Consider the following 16,776-nt stretch of genomic DNA (forward strand, 5'->3'; position numbering starts at 1 on the left):
AACTTTTGTGTCAAAAAAAGTAAGCATGTACAGTTTTCTTTGACATATCTTCTTCTCTTATAGTTCAACTTGCGAATAATAATTAAAGTACGCAAAATTGGGTATGTTGTTCAAGAATTTACTATTTTCATCATGTTTAACTTCAAATTTTTTTTATAAAGTATTTTAGCTCTTTGGAATCAAAGTTCTTTAAAAAGAAGAAAACAACTTTGGATTAAAAGAAGTGCCTATGCAGATGCACCGATGAAAAACTCATTGTCAATATTTGAGTTTCATATAAAAATGACAATAATAAGAATAAACATAATATAATATAACCTCTATAAATTAATAACCTTGGGATTATACGAATTTTACTAATTTAAAGAGGTAATGATTTATTAATTTATCGAATCTACTTGCAATTCAAATAAATATTTATTTAATCAACTAAAGTTTTATTATATTTTATAAAAATATGAATTATTCTATTGATAAAAGGAGGCTAAAAGTCTTAGGAATATAAACTGATCCATATCCATTTGATTTGCAATTATGATTTAATTCCATTAATGTTCTCAATATAAGTATGTAACCACTAATGTAAGTGCGTTACTAATATCATTTTTCTATTATCAAAGATCAAAAAAGATTTAGGAATCCTAAACGATGGATCATAAGTGATATCATTTTTCTATTATTAAGAGGTCAAAAAGATTTAGAAATACTAAATGATAACTGTCCACTTCTGTTCTATTAAATCTATATAATGAATCAGATTAATAATACTATGTATATAAATGATAAGGAAGTCTTCTTATAATAAAAAGAATTAAATGCAGAAATAAGGGTACTATTGTCATCTAATTGTCTAAGGCACTTTATGGCCTTAATCAATTAGAAAATAGTAACAAAATTAACTTCATCCAAATAATCGATGAAGTGATCGATTTATCCTCCATTAAAAGCTTGTAAGTGACAAAAATACTTTTTTGGTAGAGAAAATTGTCATCTTAAATGGATTAATTTTCACTTCATAATAAAATTATAACTGAAAACATATAACAAGAAAATGTATAATCATTTTGAATGAAATTAAAACAAAAGAAGTGGGAAAAAAAGAAAGGGAATAAATTTAATTCAAGAATCTTAGCAACCTTATTTTACTACATATTTCAAGTTAGCCTAGTAAGAAAAGATTGTTATCAAGGAAAAGTAAATAATCTAGGAGTTATATTGAAATTTCTAAATCCAATATTTTGTTTACTAATATGTTGTTTTTAATTTTGGTTAGGTATTGCAACTTATATTGCAGTTATTGTACTAAATTATATGAAAATTTTTGGATTCTACTCCAATTTTATTCTTGTAAAGATTTCAAGTGAAATTTTGCTGATTATATGAAGTTATGGCATTATCATGCGTTGAAGAAAATTATGAGATTTTAAAATTGCAATAGTAGCCACTTAATATTTCCATATTTTGCCCCTCATTTTAACGCAATAGTCTTAATTCTCATTCAAAGTAAAGCAGCATAATTTTTTATGTGTTAACAATTAGACTATTTGATACCAAGAGAAAATTAGTCTTTTTAATGTAGTAATCTTTGCCACCAAATTGTATTTTTGTTACTTAAGTTTTTAATGGAGGATAAATTGGTCATTTCAACAGTTACTTGGATGAAATTAATTTTTGCATTATTTTTTAGTTGATCAAGGGTGTAAAGTGCTTATTAAAATACTTTAGATTGTAAAGTGCAACTAGTATAAAAGTTTGTGGTGACTACACATTTAATCGTATTAAATAAATACAAGGTCTTCTCATATATCTCATTGTTAAACTACAAATTTCCACCTAAAAGATGTTCATAAATCAATTAAAACTATCAATAAGATCGGGCTCTACAAAAAAAAAAAAAAAAAAAAAAAGCTTATTGAGCCTAATTTTAATTAGGTCAAACAGAGTTTGGGCTTAAATATTAAGCCCAAATTAAACAGGAGATAATGTTAGCCCTTTCAAGACTTAGGCCTTATTAAAGCCCAACCCATCTATGAGTATAATTATATGATATATATGTATATAAATTTATGGTAATTTGTAATTATTAAATATATATTATATATAATAATGTATTTAATTATGAGTTTTGGCTAAGCCCAATTTGAGTTCGAAACTCATAAAAAAGTGTAAAATGAGTTTGACTTTTCTAATTTGGTCTTGAAATCCGAAAGTTCGTTACTCAAAAGCCTTATTATGAGTCGATGTTGGACCTGCAAAAACCCAACTTACAAAGCTTGATTGACAGCCATCAATAAAGTACTATGTAGTATAATAGATAACATGTCACATGCACTAAAAAAATGATTGCAACAATGGATTTATGAAAAAATAAACAATAATTGACTCACTTTTTAAAAGTTTATGATATATAATTTTTGTCAATTATTAATTTGTGATATGAATGGGACAAAGAGTTAGCCAAGGTCGTGACTGAAACAAGCATTATTTAATAGATATTATTAACTTATAAAAGTTCTACATACATCCACAATTAAGTATGTCCCTAAGATAGAAGAGGAAGCTCTCATGAGTTTGGGGAAAAGTATGCATATGCAAACTCATAGCAAGTATTCTCAGTCCAAGCTATATTCCGATATTCTCTCCATCTAAGACGAGCTTTATTCCGATATTCTACTCCGTCCAATACAAAGGCATGTATGTCGTTCCTCATTCTTTACCCATGTGTATTTATAACTGCACAAATAGCATCCAATTTCTAAAGCTCATCTATTAAGAACCTTAGCTTTTTGTTTGAATTACTCCATTAGTTCTAATTTCTCCACTATTATACACTTTTGGGCTATATATTTTTTTTTCCGAAACGATAATAGTCATATATTAAACATCAACTAAACTTTACACTTGGAGCAAAGGCCCCTAATTCTATACAAAAGTGCTCAATAGCACAGAGGATTGATCCATTCCTCATCATGTAAGATGCCTAAGGCATACTCCCCAACTGTAGTACTAACATGATTATCAGTTTTAGATATAACACCAAAAGAGCACATTTGAAACAGCACTTTTAAGCTAAGAAAATCCTCAACTAGAGTATGCAACTTGATATTTGATGCACTCCCCGCACTAATCTGCTGATGTAGGTGTTTGTTGCAGCTCTGGATGTTGACTTTTCTCCAGCCTTTGACAGCCAATTTACTCATAGCTATCTTGATAGCCTCGGCCTCGTCCAATTGTGGACAATTGTAGCTTCTTTCATGCATAGCCCAAGCTGCAACAATAACATTTCCTTCAGTCATAGCAGTCACACCTATGCCAACCTTTTTGATGTTCAGTTTGCTTAGTGCAGCAACCTTAACTTGGATCACATCTGCATTCTCTGCTTCTATCCTTTGCATTTGGTAAGCAGCTGTTTCTGCTGTGCTCACTTGCTCCTGCTGTTTGTAGGCTTCGCTGAACTCCATCCATTCCTCTTGAGCTTTCTGAATAGTTGTCATTGCATGCCTTTGTTTGTTGTTGAATTCCCACTCATTTCTGCTTTTCCATACTTGCCACAAGATGTTAACTGTTAGAGCCAGGTGTTCTTCACCATCCTGTCTCGATTTGGCTCCTGTAATTTCAGTCCACCAGGCCTTAAAACAGCCTTGTTTGTCCTTAGCACCCCCCATTGTATTGGTGCTATCTGCCAAACCTGCTTAGCCTGTCTGCAGTTCAGCAACACATGTTCCACCGTCTCTTCCCCTTCACCACATGCTTTACAGATGGGATCTCCTTTCTTAGACCTACTAAAGATTACTTCCTTGACTGGGAGCGCATTATTGATGCATTTCCACATGAAGGTCTTTAGTTTCTGTTTGATGTTGAGTTTCCATAGGTAGGACCACATCTATTTTGCTGCATTGTGTGTACTGGGACCATCACCCTTATAGCCAATCCTTTCTTGTGCCTCCCTCTCTTTCGTAAGTACCTTGTAACCTGTGCTCACTGTGTACTGTCTTGTAGGAGAGTGCATCCAGAAATTACGGTCCTCCTTTCCTGCTAAGCTTATAGGAATATTTAAGATTCTGTCAGCATCCTCACTATTAAAAGTTCTAAACACTTCCACTCTATTCCACCTCTTCTGAATGATTAAGTCTTGAACTTTCTGCACTTTGCATTCTGGAGGTTTGGGTGTTGAGGGCCTTCCTTCCTTGTTCCCAACAATCCACTTGTTCTCCCAGACATCTGTACTGCACCCATTTCCAACTTTCCTCCAGGTGCCATCCTCCACCAACTGTTTAGCTCCCATTAGGCTCTGCCAGATCCATGAAGCATTCTGTGGGCACTTGCAATCGAAGATGGATCCTGTAGGGTAGTATATCGCTTTCAGAACCTTGGAGATAAGCAAATTTGGATTTACAAGCAGTCTCCAAATCTGCTAACCAAGCAAGGCTCTGTTAAAATTGACCAGGTCTTTGAACCCAAGTCCTCCCTGGTTCTTGGTTTGGGACATTCTCTTCCAAGAGCAAAGATGCATCTTATTCTTTCCATTAGTGTCTCCCCACCAGTAGCTTGCCATTAGCGCACTGATCTCTTTGCACAGTTTCAGAGGTAGTTTAAAGCACGACATAGCATAAGTTGGGATTGCTAGAGTCACTGCTTTTAACAAGATCTCCTTCCCTGCTTGATTCAGCAATTTCTGTTTCCAACTTCCAAACTTCTTTTGAATGTTGTCTCTGATGAATCCAAAGATTTGGTCCTTAGTCCTCGTTATCACCATAGGCAGCCCCAGGTATTTGCCTTGGTTGACCATCTGGATATTCCCCAGTTTGCAGCATACTTCAAGCTTTTTGTCATGATCCATATTTTTGCTGAAGAAAATAGAGGACTTCTCCATATTGATCAACTGTCCAGAGCTCGTTTCATATGTCACCAGGATCCTCTTTAGCTCCTCAGCTTGGTTGGTGTCTGCTTTACAGAAAATTAATGAGTCATCTGCAAAAAATAAGTGAGTTAGTCTAGGTCCATTTCTGCTGATTTTGAGACCAGAAATTTTCTTTTCCTCTTCAGCTCTTATCAGCAGATTTGAGAAGCCTTTTGAGCACAGTAGGAAGAGATAGGGTGAGAGGGTGTCACCCTGTCTGATTCCTCTTTCAGGTACAATGTATTCCTTAACCTCACCATTAATATTGAAAGAATAAGAGACAGTTTCAACACATTTCATAATCCAGTTAATCCATCTGCTACAGAAACCCATTTTTTGCATCATTACCCTCAAAAAATGACATTCCACTCTATCGTAAGCTTTAGACATATCTAGCTTAACAGCCATGTACCCCTCTTTCCCTTGCCTTTTATTTTTCAGGAAGTGCATGTATTCATGAGCTAAAATAACATTGTCTAGGATCTGTCTACCAGGAATGAAAGCATATTGGGTTTTACTAATACAGAAATTTAACACAGCTTTAAGCCTATTAGCCAGAATTTTAGAAATCACTTTATAAAGTACATTACACAAGCTAATAGGCCTATAATGCTTCAGATTGACAGGATCTTTAATTTTAGGAATGAGAGAGATCAGGGTGTGATTCAGGGCTCTTGGCATGGAATTGGAATGAAAAAAGCTCTAGACTGCTTGGACTATCTCATGTTTAATAATAAACCAGAATTTCTGGAAAAAATGGGGGTCATACCATCCATCCCAGGAGCTGTATCAGGAGACATAGAGAAAATTGTTGTTCTGATTTCTTCTTCATCAACACCTCTAACCAGTTGATCATTCATGCTAGCCGTGATGGTGGATGGAATACCTCTAAGGATCTCCTCTGAGCTGCCATTCCAACTACTAGTAAAAAGCAGCCTGTAGTAATCTGCCACTTCCTTTCCTAACTCATGCTCATTCTCAGTCCAAGATCCATCTTCCTTTTGCAGATTCAACATTCTGTTTCTCCTCCTCCTTCCCTTGACTTGAGCGTGAAAGAAATTAGTATTCTTATCCCCCTCCTTTATCCAGTTTAGTCGAGCTTTTTGGTGCCAATACAGTTCCTCCTCCTTGTAGGCCTCCTTTAACTGCTCTTTTAGAATCACTGTCTCTTTTCTGTTGCCAGAATGAGTGCTAGACTGAAGCTTCTCCAGCTGACTTTTGATCTGAAGGATCTTCTTTTTAGCATTGCAGTTGGAGTTATTCTTCCATTTTAATATCTCAACTCTGCAGTTTCTGATTTTGCATTTGACCCTAAACATTCTGGACCCCTCATAATCTTTTTCCCATGCTTTTCTAATCACATCCTGGATCCCTTCTCTCTTAAGCCATCTTTTGTCAAAATAAAACCTTTTTTTCCTCTTCCTAGTATCCGGAATAGTATCTATCAGTAACATGCTGTGGTCAGAAGCAAAAGTGTCAACATGTTTGCACTAGGCCGTATCAAAAACAAGTGACCAGTTTATGCTACACAGGCCCCTGTCGAGTCTTTCTCTGACTTCCCCTTCATCCTCCCAATTGTTACTCCATGTCCAGGGGTTCCCCTCAAACCAATGTCTATCAATTGGTTATCATTTATAAAGTTGTTAAAATCTGTGAAACTCTTCTCTTCTCTCCATCTGCCTCCCCACTTCTCCTCATTTGATAGAATGTCATTAAAGTCCCCAGCTATTATCCATTTATCTCCCCACAGCTTTTTCCTTGCTTCCACCACCTTCCACTGACTCTTCCTGATCAAATTGTCACAGCTTGCATATATTCCAATGAACCACCATGTAGTCTTTGCCTCCCTGTCTTCCACATGAGCTTCTATAGTAAAGGCCGTTTTGATTATCTCTTTTATTTTTACTTCCTCTTTCCACATTAGAGCCATGCGCCCAGATCTATTTATAGATTCCACCACACAGCTACTCTCGAAATTCAACTTTTGTCTCACTCGGTCCATATATCTACTCCTATTTTTAGTTTCACTCAAAAACAGCATACTTGGGGAGAAGAGGTTGGAAACCTCCCTCAGATGGGGAATTGTCAAGGTGCTCCCAACACCTTGGCAATTCCACACCAGAACCTTCATTGAGGTTTGGGGGCCCAGAGTAGGCTGGTCCCCTCCCCCTCTTGAACCTGAACTTCATAGTAACCCTCAGGACACCCTTCACTTTTGGGCTATAGACCCAACGCAGACCATCGTTGTTGGGCCCCAAAAAATAAACAAATAAAGAATCAACCCAGTGTTTCCATGATCTCGAGTAAACCTATCGCTGCTAGTTTCACAAGTCCTGGGTGCTCTGCTTCTGTCTCAAAACTCCATGGGAACGGTATGGGATTGTCGCCTTGCTGCCCTTCCACCGCCTCCCGTTCTCTCTTGCAGCATGGAGGAGTCTATGGTCCGCGTTTATTTAATGGTAAGTCTGGTGGTTTCTTATCAATTTCATATATATATATATATATATATATATATATATTTATGTATATTTATATATTTATTTATTTATTTCTCTCCGTCCGCAACCATTTTTTCGGTTTATGCTTTTGATTTTCCTCATCCCTAATTGGTAGGTATAGGTTTCTCCCGTTTGTAATCTCGTGTTATCATTATATATATATTTTTTTTTTGAAATTTAACTCTTTTTTGAAAGGTGTTCGCCTGATGCCCTTGGGGATTGTACATTCCATAAATAATCGGCCATCGACAATGGTGCATAGCAACTCAAAAAATTCGATGCCGATGCTGCAGATGGAGGAGAATGGCCATGTTAATTCCCCCCCAAACACTACTCCTCTGCCCCCTCCTGAAGCTATTGGGGTCAGTTTTGTTTTGTATTATTATTATTATTATTATTATTATTATTATTATTATCATTATTATTATTTAAGCAGGGAGGGGATGGGGAGAGGAGAAATTGGAACTCAGGACCTTCTGCAGCCTCACTTGAATTTGTTTGCTTACACTTGTTAACACTTGATCTCTGCTTCCTCACATAAATTTCTATTTTTATTTTTATTTTTTGCATGAATTTCCATTTCTAAGGGAGTGCGATTTAGGAGAAGGGGGAAGGGGATTGGAACCTAGGAACTCTTGCAGCCTCACATGAATTTGGTCGCTTATACCTGATCTTTGCGTGCTCACATGAATTCATTTTGCATTTATTTTGTGGGGTTTAAGAAGGGTGAGGGGGATTGGAACCCAAGAAGTTTGTTTGCTTACACTTTGGATATCTGCAGCCTCTCTTCCCCGTTAGTTCTTGTGAAACATGTGTTTGGCTGGAATTTTGTTATTTATGTTAGGATAATTGTTAAGTCTTAACTTTCATTGATTTACATCTCTTGAATTGTTAGTCACAAGAATAAAATTTGATCTCGGGTGATTCAAACTTCATCATGATATAATGTTATAAATTATACATGGGGAAGAAACTCACTTTTATTTACATATGTTTTTCTTATAATGTTATAAATTGAAATTTCTTGTTTCTAACATACTTTTGGTTGTGGCATCAGGAGGACCACCGTTAGCGAGAAGAAGAAAGTTTTGGATGAGATATCCTATAGAATTGAGCGCAACGAGAAAGATATCGAATTCCTTAATGAAGCTTTAAAACCGGACCTACCTGGGTTAGCTAGAATCATAGCGAGTATTTGTGCTGTAGTCTTGGTATGCATTTTAATTAGGTATCTATTTTATGAGAAAAACATTAAATCAAACTAAAAGAGCTGATGCATGATCGTGCGCGTTGTTCTGCACAGGTGGCGGTCCAAATAGCTCTGCTAGTAGTAAAACCGACCTTGGAGTGTTTTATTTATTGGCTAATTATTCAGAATATCGTTGAAAAAAAAGAAAAGCCGGACATCTATCGCTCTAATAGTGATCTGCTACAAATCTATGTCAACTTGCCAGTCAAAAAGGGATTAGGGGCAGGAGCGGTCATCAGGCCGACCGCTCCTGAACTGTCCTCTCACAGGCAAAAACATGAGGAGAAAAATGATCCACGTTAGGAAGGCTTAAGAAAGGGTAAAAACGATGCCGTTCGAAATAAAAATTTTTTTTATTCCAAACGGAATCAGACGGAGCAAACGTCTTGAGTTCAAAATTTGAAAAACAAGTTGAAATTTTGAATGACCTGCAGAAAACAAAATTGAGGGAAGAGTCTTGGCGTGCTCTGTCTGAAGGTAGGGAGTTGACAGAAAACTCGTATCTCAGTTTTCTTTTCTCAGAAAACCTAGTCCCTTTTCTCAGTTTCCGTTCGAGAAACTTACCAAGAAACTGAGAAGAGACTTCGGCTACTGGGTCAACAAATGTTGTATCCATTTTAAACGCTTACAAGGCAGGCGGCAAGGTAGAAGCAAACAGAGGAAATTCTTGTCCTTCAACTTAATAGCAGAAGCAGCTACGCTCTCTGAGTTTGGTGAAACGTAGAGCGTATTAGCAGACCAAGGTAACGTGACTGAACCATGTAACTAACTGTAGCCAATCATTTATAACCCAAATGCACATCTGTTAAATGAAGGATGAAATTAGATATGAAGATGATAGAAGAATAGTAAAGTTGTACCGTATCTATGTGTTTGTGAGCATTCAGCTTTTCAGTGATGAACTATAATGGGATAGTAATTATTGGAAGACCTAGAGATATGTATTCAAGTAAACCGTCGAAAGAAATTAGGGAAAGATGAGAGAAACAAAGTCACATTTAACAAGTGAATGAATGTACATCCTGTTGTAAATTAGTTACAGGTTATAGGCACTGTGTTACAATTGACGTGAATCATTGTGTGCCCAATAGTTGGTCCATGCCCATGACACAATCTTAGTTTGCCCCTCTCTTCTGACCATGCGGTGTGTATAAAATGGAGGTGCAGAGTTGAATGAGGTGAAACAGAAGAAAAGGCCGACCTATGTGAATAATAAATGGGTGTACTTAGTGTTGTAAGTAAATTAGATGATGTAATAAATATATTACAATGAGTAGAGAATGCTTGTTTGGCCCTCAAAATATAGAAATAGTAAAAAATGCGGAGTTGGCTTTGACGAATGACATAAGATCCAGTGAAACAAAGTACCCGAAACCTAAATATAATCACCCGAGTGGATGTACATACAGTTAAAATACACTTACATCATGTGATCAACGTATTACAGTACGTATAACTTATTGTACACGGAATTGTATTTGTACATATATAATGCCGTTGTCTTAGAGTATAATAGGATTTGATATACAAGTATCTGTACAACATTAATCATATCGATGAGAGTAATAATAGGATTTGGTACACGAGTAATGGGTGTAACATAACATATTATGAATGATAATATACATTTATGTTGTCGTTTATGTACATACTATTCATGAACTGTTACAAATTATGGTGTTTGATGCATAATTGGTAGGAGCAGAAGTAATGGATTGTAGCAAATTGGCAGAAGATGGGACCCCTGAATTAGGAATGGAGTTCAATAGTGAAGAGGATGCGTATAAGTTTTACAACAAATATACCTTTAAAATGGGTTTTAGTGTACGTAAAGACTATCTAAATAAAGACAAAAACGGTGTGACCACGTCTAGGAGATATAATTGCTGCAAGGAAGGTGTAAAACGCAAGTACGAAGGTGATATGATGCCAAAGAGAACTCGAGCGTCGACGAAAATTGGGTATGGAGCTAAAATGGTTATCGTGTTGCTTAGAGGGACAATGAAGTACCGTGTACATGACCTTATCTTAGAACATAACCATGAGTTGCACATTGCTCAATGTTCGCACATGATGCCATCACAAAGAAAAGTGAGTGAGCCTTAAGGATTCCAAGCTAAAATAGGCGTGGATGCTGGGCTTTCATTGAAACAGAGTCACGAGCTTATGGGAAAGGAGGCAAGTGGGATGGAAAATGTGAAATATACTCGAGAAGACTTGAAACGATATCTTCGTACTCGACGGGAAAGGAGTTTGAAATATGGAGAAGCAGGTAGCACATTGAATTATTTTCAAGAGCAAACACTCGAGAATCCATCATTTTTTCATGCCGTACAGTTAGACTGTGAAGAGCAGATAACGAATATCTTTTGGGCTGATGCAGGAATGTTAATTGACTACAACTTTTTTGGGGATATAGTCACATTCGACACAACGTACAAAACAAATAAAGAATACCGGCCACTTAGAGTGTTTGTGGGTTTTAACCAACATAGGTAAATTGTGATATTCGATGCTGCCCTTATGTATGATGAGACTATAGATTTTTTCAAATGGGTGTTTGGTACATTTCTAAAAGCAATGTGCGGAAAGCATCCAAGTACCATACTAACCGATCAAGATCACGCCATGGCAGCCGCTCTTTTAGTTGTCATACCTGAAACATTTCACGGTCTATGTACGTTTCACATAAGGCGTAATTTTATGAAACATCTTGGCAATCACTACAAGGAAAATAGTGATCTTCCATACATGTTTGGTGCCTACATATATGAGTTTGAAGAAGTGAAACAATTCAATAGGGTGTGAGAGACGATGGTGAAGAAACACAATCTTGAAAATAATGAATGGCTCTCCGGGTTGTATCGAATTCGTGATAAATAGGCAAGGTGCATGATGAAAGAAAAATGGACCGCGGGAATGCGAAACACCCAACTTAGCGAAAGCCTAAATGCAGCAATTAAAAATCATTTGAAACTAAATCATGACCTTGTGCAGTTCTTTAGACATTTCAATTGGGTGGTTGATAAAAAGAGACATAATGAACTGATCGCAGAATATGAAATGAGACAAAAGCTCCCCATGGTAGGGTTAAGGCAAACACCTATGCTTGTGCATGCATCAGAGACGTATTCACCAACCGTATTTGTTGCATTTCAAAATGAATATGGCGAGTCAACAGCTATGGTTATATTGAGACAACAAGATGCAGTGATGTTTGTGGAGTTTGTGGTCATGAGGTATGATGGAAGACCTGAAAGAATAGTGGTATTCAATCGGAATGATCTAAGTGTACATTGTAGTTGCAAAAAATACGAGAATGAAGGTATTTTATGTGGGCACGCGTTGAAGGTGTTTGATACTGTGGGCATAAAAATAATTCTTCCTGAATACATTAAGAGGCAATGGACAAAAAGAGCTCGGGCTGGAGACTGTTTTGATCGGCGAGAACGGGAAGTTGTGGCTGATCCTAAAATAATAATTTCAACTCGTTATCGGGAGCTCGTTCCAGCCATGATTAAGGTCGCAACTCGAGCAGCAATGTCGGAGGACACTAGCAAAGTAGCAATCACTGTCATATCCAATTTGACAAAGAGAGTTGAGCTCCTCCTCTCAGAAAGCGAAGAGCAACCTTTGCAAAATAAAAAAAATCTGAATATGGAGGAACGGGATAAAATTGAAATTGTGAATGAAATGGGGGAGGCAGTAGTCGCAAGAGGCAATAAAAAATGAGGCGCTGGGAGGAAAAGTAGAGTGATGTGAAGTTGGGTCGATAAATTTGACAGAGTAAAAAGAAAATCTAGATTATCAAGGACTACACAGACTATGGTATGGATCAAATTTTGGTACTTGGGGAACATTTATGCTAAAACTAAGTTATCGTTATACTATTAACTAAAGTTTAAGTATTATTCATTATGAATAATATTATTACCGTGTCAATACTGTAGGTCTCAGAATCGGAGCCGACATCGGTTTCATTTGAGGAATACATGTTTATGGGATGCCGTTCATCTACTGACTCTGTTTCGCGTAGTATAAAATGGACATGACTCTTGCTTTTATTTGGATGTTTCTAACAGCATAAAAAGTTACATTGATGTTACATTGTGTGATAATGTTGTTACGGCCGTCATCTCTCCTGATATACCTATTTTGTTTGTCTTATACAATGATTTGGTCCATACGAAACTCGTAGACGCATTCAATGAGCCAGACAGTGAATGGCCCTTCAAACGCTGTTGCTCCCGATATCGATGAAAGTGAAACGGTATGCATACATTTAGTAGTTAAAATAAAGACCTTCTTGTTCGTGTAGTAGAGCTACCTTTTTTTCTTTAATTGTAATGGTGGGCACCCGAATGCTGTTAAATCATGCAATATTATGTAGTTAACATATACTCGCTTTAATAACATATTAATTTTTATTATTCGAAGGTCCACCGTTTGGCTAATCAGAGGCCTCCTGCAAGTGTCCTTACAGAATGGATGCATCCCAAATTTTCTATTTTTTCCAAGCATAACTTCGTCAGAGATGTCTTAATGGCCTGATATATCATTTTTGTTATAATGCCTAGTCCAATTTAATTTTATAAGTGAGCAATATAGGTATTGGTAATGATTTGTTGACAGTCGATTACTTATACTATGTAATGTAGGAGGAGCGTGCGGCAATTTTAACACACTGTGATGTTGATACATATCATATATTTGCACCATCACCCCAGGTGACAAACTTTTATCGTACAACACATATTTATGTAATGTTGTTAATTGGACACTTGGACATCGTATATCATTAATCGTATGTTTCATTAATAATATTTGTTGATTTGCCATCGTTACGCATTTTAGGGAAGATATAACGCCCAGGGATTGCAACTACGCGTTGACGTCGCCTCCCTCAAGAATGGGGTTGATGAATGATGTGTAACTATACTTTTTGAACGAGACATTAAGTGGTTGTCCCAACCTGGGAATGCTGCATATATACGTTACAAGCAGTTAATAAACTGTTACAACTTATTGATAAGGTTGTACAGGCACCATTGATATTTCAGTCTTTTCAAATTTAGACAAGTGGATTACAATTGTAATCGCATTTAGTGTTAGTAGTCATCAATAGTTTGCATTGGGTTGTATAAAATTGTTAGGAAATTATAAAGTTGGTAGAAAATTGAAGTAATAATTTTGCAATAGAATTGAACGTATTTTTTGTGATCGAATATTTTTCACTAAATCGACCATAACAGTTGAATGGTTGTCGTGATATGTATACCATTCTACTACATTCAATTGCATACCTTAATAACATATTTATTGGCATAGATCGCACCGCCAAAGGTATGATGTATAAGATAACATAATCTAAAGTATAAATTATCTTGATTTTGTTACGATGCTAAATTCGAATTATTATTGGAATATTTTTATAAAAACATTATCATTTAGGCCATTTGTTTTGCATCACTTGACGAAATTAGTGCACCATTGACATGATGTATCACAGGCACATCAATTGATATTACAAGTTTTTAGGTTAATTGAATTATGGTCAAGCCAGGTCACGATCACATGTTGGTAATAGGTGCGCATAAGAAAATGATTTCTTGGAGAACTAATTTGTAACGTTAAAATGAAGTTTTACAATGCAACAAAAAGGAAGAACGAACAGTACACAATAGGTTACAACCAGTTAGGGATATGTTACTGTTGCGTTACAACTAGTTATGACTGTTTAACAGGCATGATTAATATCCAAATATGGTAAGCAATTTATTTGAGTAGAGATTATAATGAGCATAGTTTTATCGCTACCCTGACGAACATTGGACTACATCCCTTGTTATCAGTTGTAGCCCATACAACACCTGGGAACGCCGTCATGCATTAGACAATGAGGTATGTACCTTTGAAAGTCATCGTCGCTTGATTCAGTAAAGTCAGATAGGTCCGGGTCAGATATAAGCATGGGATCTGATAAGAGTTTATTTTACGTATTTTTAGTGTGTTTTATTAGTTAATTTTGGTTTGATTAGTTAGTTTAATAACTAAAATAACTAAGGCTTTGGTAAAAAACTACATTTTATGTTAAAGTGGCTAAACATTGCATTTTATGGATTTTTATGGGAAAAACTTCATATTTTGTAGGTTTAATGATTCAATCATCAAATGAAGTGCATTGAGAAGATATTTGGATGATTGAAGATGGATTAAAATGGTGAAAATAAAATATGAAGTGTAAAAAAGAAAAATGCAATTTGAATCAAGAAAAGTCAGGTTTTGACAACTCTGATACGTTTTGGTATTTTGACTATATCTGGAGCTACACTGATCGGATCAAGGTGATCTTGGTACCATTTTGAAGCTAAGAGATATATCTACATTTGGTATGAAGACATCAAAGTCCAATTCAGCCGTTTTCATAGTCCAAAAGTTGAAATACCGAAATTCAACTCAGCTGTCCAAAGTGGAAAACAGAGCTCTGACCAGTGTTTAGTATTTCGATCATATCTCAGGCTACAAAGCTCAGATTTGGATGATTCTTGAAGCATTGGAAAGATAACTCAAAGGGCTACAACTTTTGTGTTTTACACAAAAGCCAGTTCGGCCTTTATGATAGAGAAAATCGCAGTGGAAATAAGGACAAAGTGAATACGCGAGTACACAAAACGTGACTTGTAACCGCGTTTTGTGTAGGCGCGTTTTCTGGCCGCAATTCTGCAATTTGCTCAGTCAATTCTCTTATGTTCAAACTACTTTCCAGCTACAATCTGCAAGAGAATTCGGTGCACATGCTTCAGAAGACAAAATGGCAGACAATGTGGCTTATTTTCAAGTCAAAAATAATGGTTTTTGACTATCTTAACAAAAGGAGATTTGAAGAATCATAGCAGCAAATTTTGACTGGGAGAGAGGAGATTTTCATCAGCTTATATGCAGAGACAGTTGGGAAGAAACCAGAGGGAGGATACGGGGAGAAACTTGGAGTCTGCAAAAATGTAGCTTTTCCATTCTCTTAGTGTTAGATTAGTTTAGTATAGAGTAGTAGTTCATCCTTCTTGTTTATTAGCTAGGCAAAGATGAAGAAGGAGATGAAGAAAGCAAGGAAAGAGCTCATGTGACAAGGGTTATTTTTCCTTTCCAACTCTTTATCTTTTGTACTTGATTCTAAGCTTAGTTAATATACAAGTTCTGGATTTTATATTTAATATGTGTCTTTAAAGTCTATGCCTTGGGTTTGGTTGAACTTTCTATGATTGTTAGTGTTTATCATTTGGCTATTTAACTGCTATGATTTGAGCAAGTTATTTAGCACTTTAGCTCTTTAAATCATGATTAATCTGGTACCATTAATTGTGATTATCTAAGGTGTTATTTCTGCAATGAAAATTGAGATTTAACATTAGTTCAAGAAGTGCTAAACATAGGGAGTACACTCACGAAAATAGAGGTGCACCTATGTGGTTTTTAGTGATTCATTTCATGTAATTTCACTGAAGAAATGAACTTGTAACTAATTTCATAACCATGAGAATAGGTATGGATTAGTTATAAGTATAATTGATTCACTACGAAAGTAGGATTCAAATGCATAAGGAAATTACACCATAATTAGCCTAGATGTAGTATTCAATTATCCAAATATAGCACTTGCATGAGTAGTTAGGGATACCACAACCTAAGGAGCTTTCATTTGTTATTTTGTATAATTTCAGTAGGTTAAATTTGCTATAATTTATTGACAGTCTAAATAATAGAGAAGCTTTAGTAATACCGGTAATTGTTCACTCTTCCTTGTGGGATCGACCCGATATATACCCTAAACTACTAGTTGATCTGTATACTTGCAGTGAACGGGTGTAATTCGGTATTTTTTAGCTTGCACGTATGTAAAATACCCGTCAAGTTGTTGGCGCCGTTGCCGGGGAAGATTTGGCAATATCGGTGTGAAGAGCAACTTTATTAGTTTAGACATATTATTAGTTATATTGTGTATGTTATTTTCTGTTATTTTAGTATTTTATATGTGTATGTGTTTTATCACCTATTCTTTTTACTAATTTTGCTCTTAAGTTGTTTAAAAGCAATTTTAGGTGATGAGAAGAGTAGGTCAATTTGGAGTACAA

The 16,776-nt window shown here is 36.0% G+C and overlaps 2 protein-coding genes across 2 annotated transcripts; one reads left to right on the forward strand and one right to left on the reverse strand.

Moving 5' to 3' along the window:
* Window positions 1-3,565: 3,565 nt before the first annotated feature.
* LOC140004840 (uncharacterized) lies at window positions 3,566-7,031 on the reverse strand. The gene is made up of 5 exons (XM_072044994.1): window positions 6,457-7,031; window positions 5,670-6,355; window positions 4,420-5,529; window positions 3,965-4,341; window positions 3,566-3,847 (listed from the first exon to the last, which is right to left on the reverse strand). The coding sequence occupies exons 1-5, from the start codon at window positions 7,029-7,031 to the stop codon at window positions 3,566-3,568; spliced, it is 3,030 nt and encodes a 1,009-aa protein (XP_071901095.1).
* A 618-nt stretch (window positions 7,032-7,649) lies between these two features.
* LOC140004841 (protein FAR1-RELATED SEQUENCE 5-like) lies at window positions 7,650-12,379 on the forward strand. The gene is made up of 7 exons (XM_072044995.1): window positions 7,650-7,774; window positions 8,456-8,609; window positions 9,082-9,124; window positions 10,347-10,660; window positions 10,802-10,919; window positions 11,031-11,142; window positions 11,653-12,379. Exons 1-7 carry the CDS (start codon window positions 7,650-7,652, stop codon window positions 12,377-12,379), a joined length of 1,593 nt encoding a protein of 530 aa, XP_071901096.1.
* Window positions 12,380-16,776: the final 4,397 nt, after the last annotated feature.

The sequence above is a fragment of the Coffea arabica genome, chromosome 4c (genome assembly GCF_036785885.1).
Source record: "Coffea arabica cultivar ET-39 chromosome 4c, Coffea Arabica ET-39 HiFi, whole genome shotgun sequence".
Classification (NCBI taxonomy): Eukaryota; Viridiplantae; Streptophyta; class Magnoliopsida; order Gentianales; family Rubiaceae; genus Coffea; species Coffea arabica.

Coding starts and splice junctions, on each gene's coding strand:
- LOC140004840 (XM_072044994.1), bottom strand. CDS start 7,031: ATGAAGGTTCTGGTGTGGAATTGCCAAGGTGTTGGGAGCACCTTGACA. Junction 6,356..6,456: donor ATTGGGAGGATGAAGGGGAA/GTCAGAGAAAGA, acceptor TTCTGACCACAG/CATGTTACTGATAGATACTA. Junction 5,530..5,669: donor TACAGCTCCTGGGATGGATG/GTATGACCCCCA, acceptor CTAAAATTAAAG/ATCCTGTCAATCTGAAGCAT.
- LOC140004841 (XM_072044995.1), top strand. CDS start 7,650: ATGGTGCATAGCAACTCAAAAAATTCGATGCCGATGCTGCAGATGGAG. Junction 7,775..8,455: donor ATTGGGGTCAGTTTTGTTTT/GTATTATTATTA, acceptor TTGTGGCATCAG/GAGGACCACCGTTAGCGAGA. Junction 10,920..11,030: donor TTTGAAATATGGAGAAGCAG/GTAGCACATTGA, acceptor GGGCTGATGCAG/GAATGTTAATTGACTACAAC.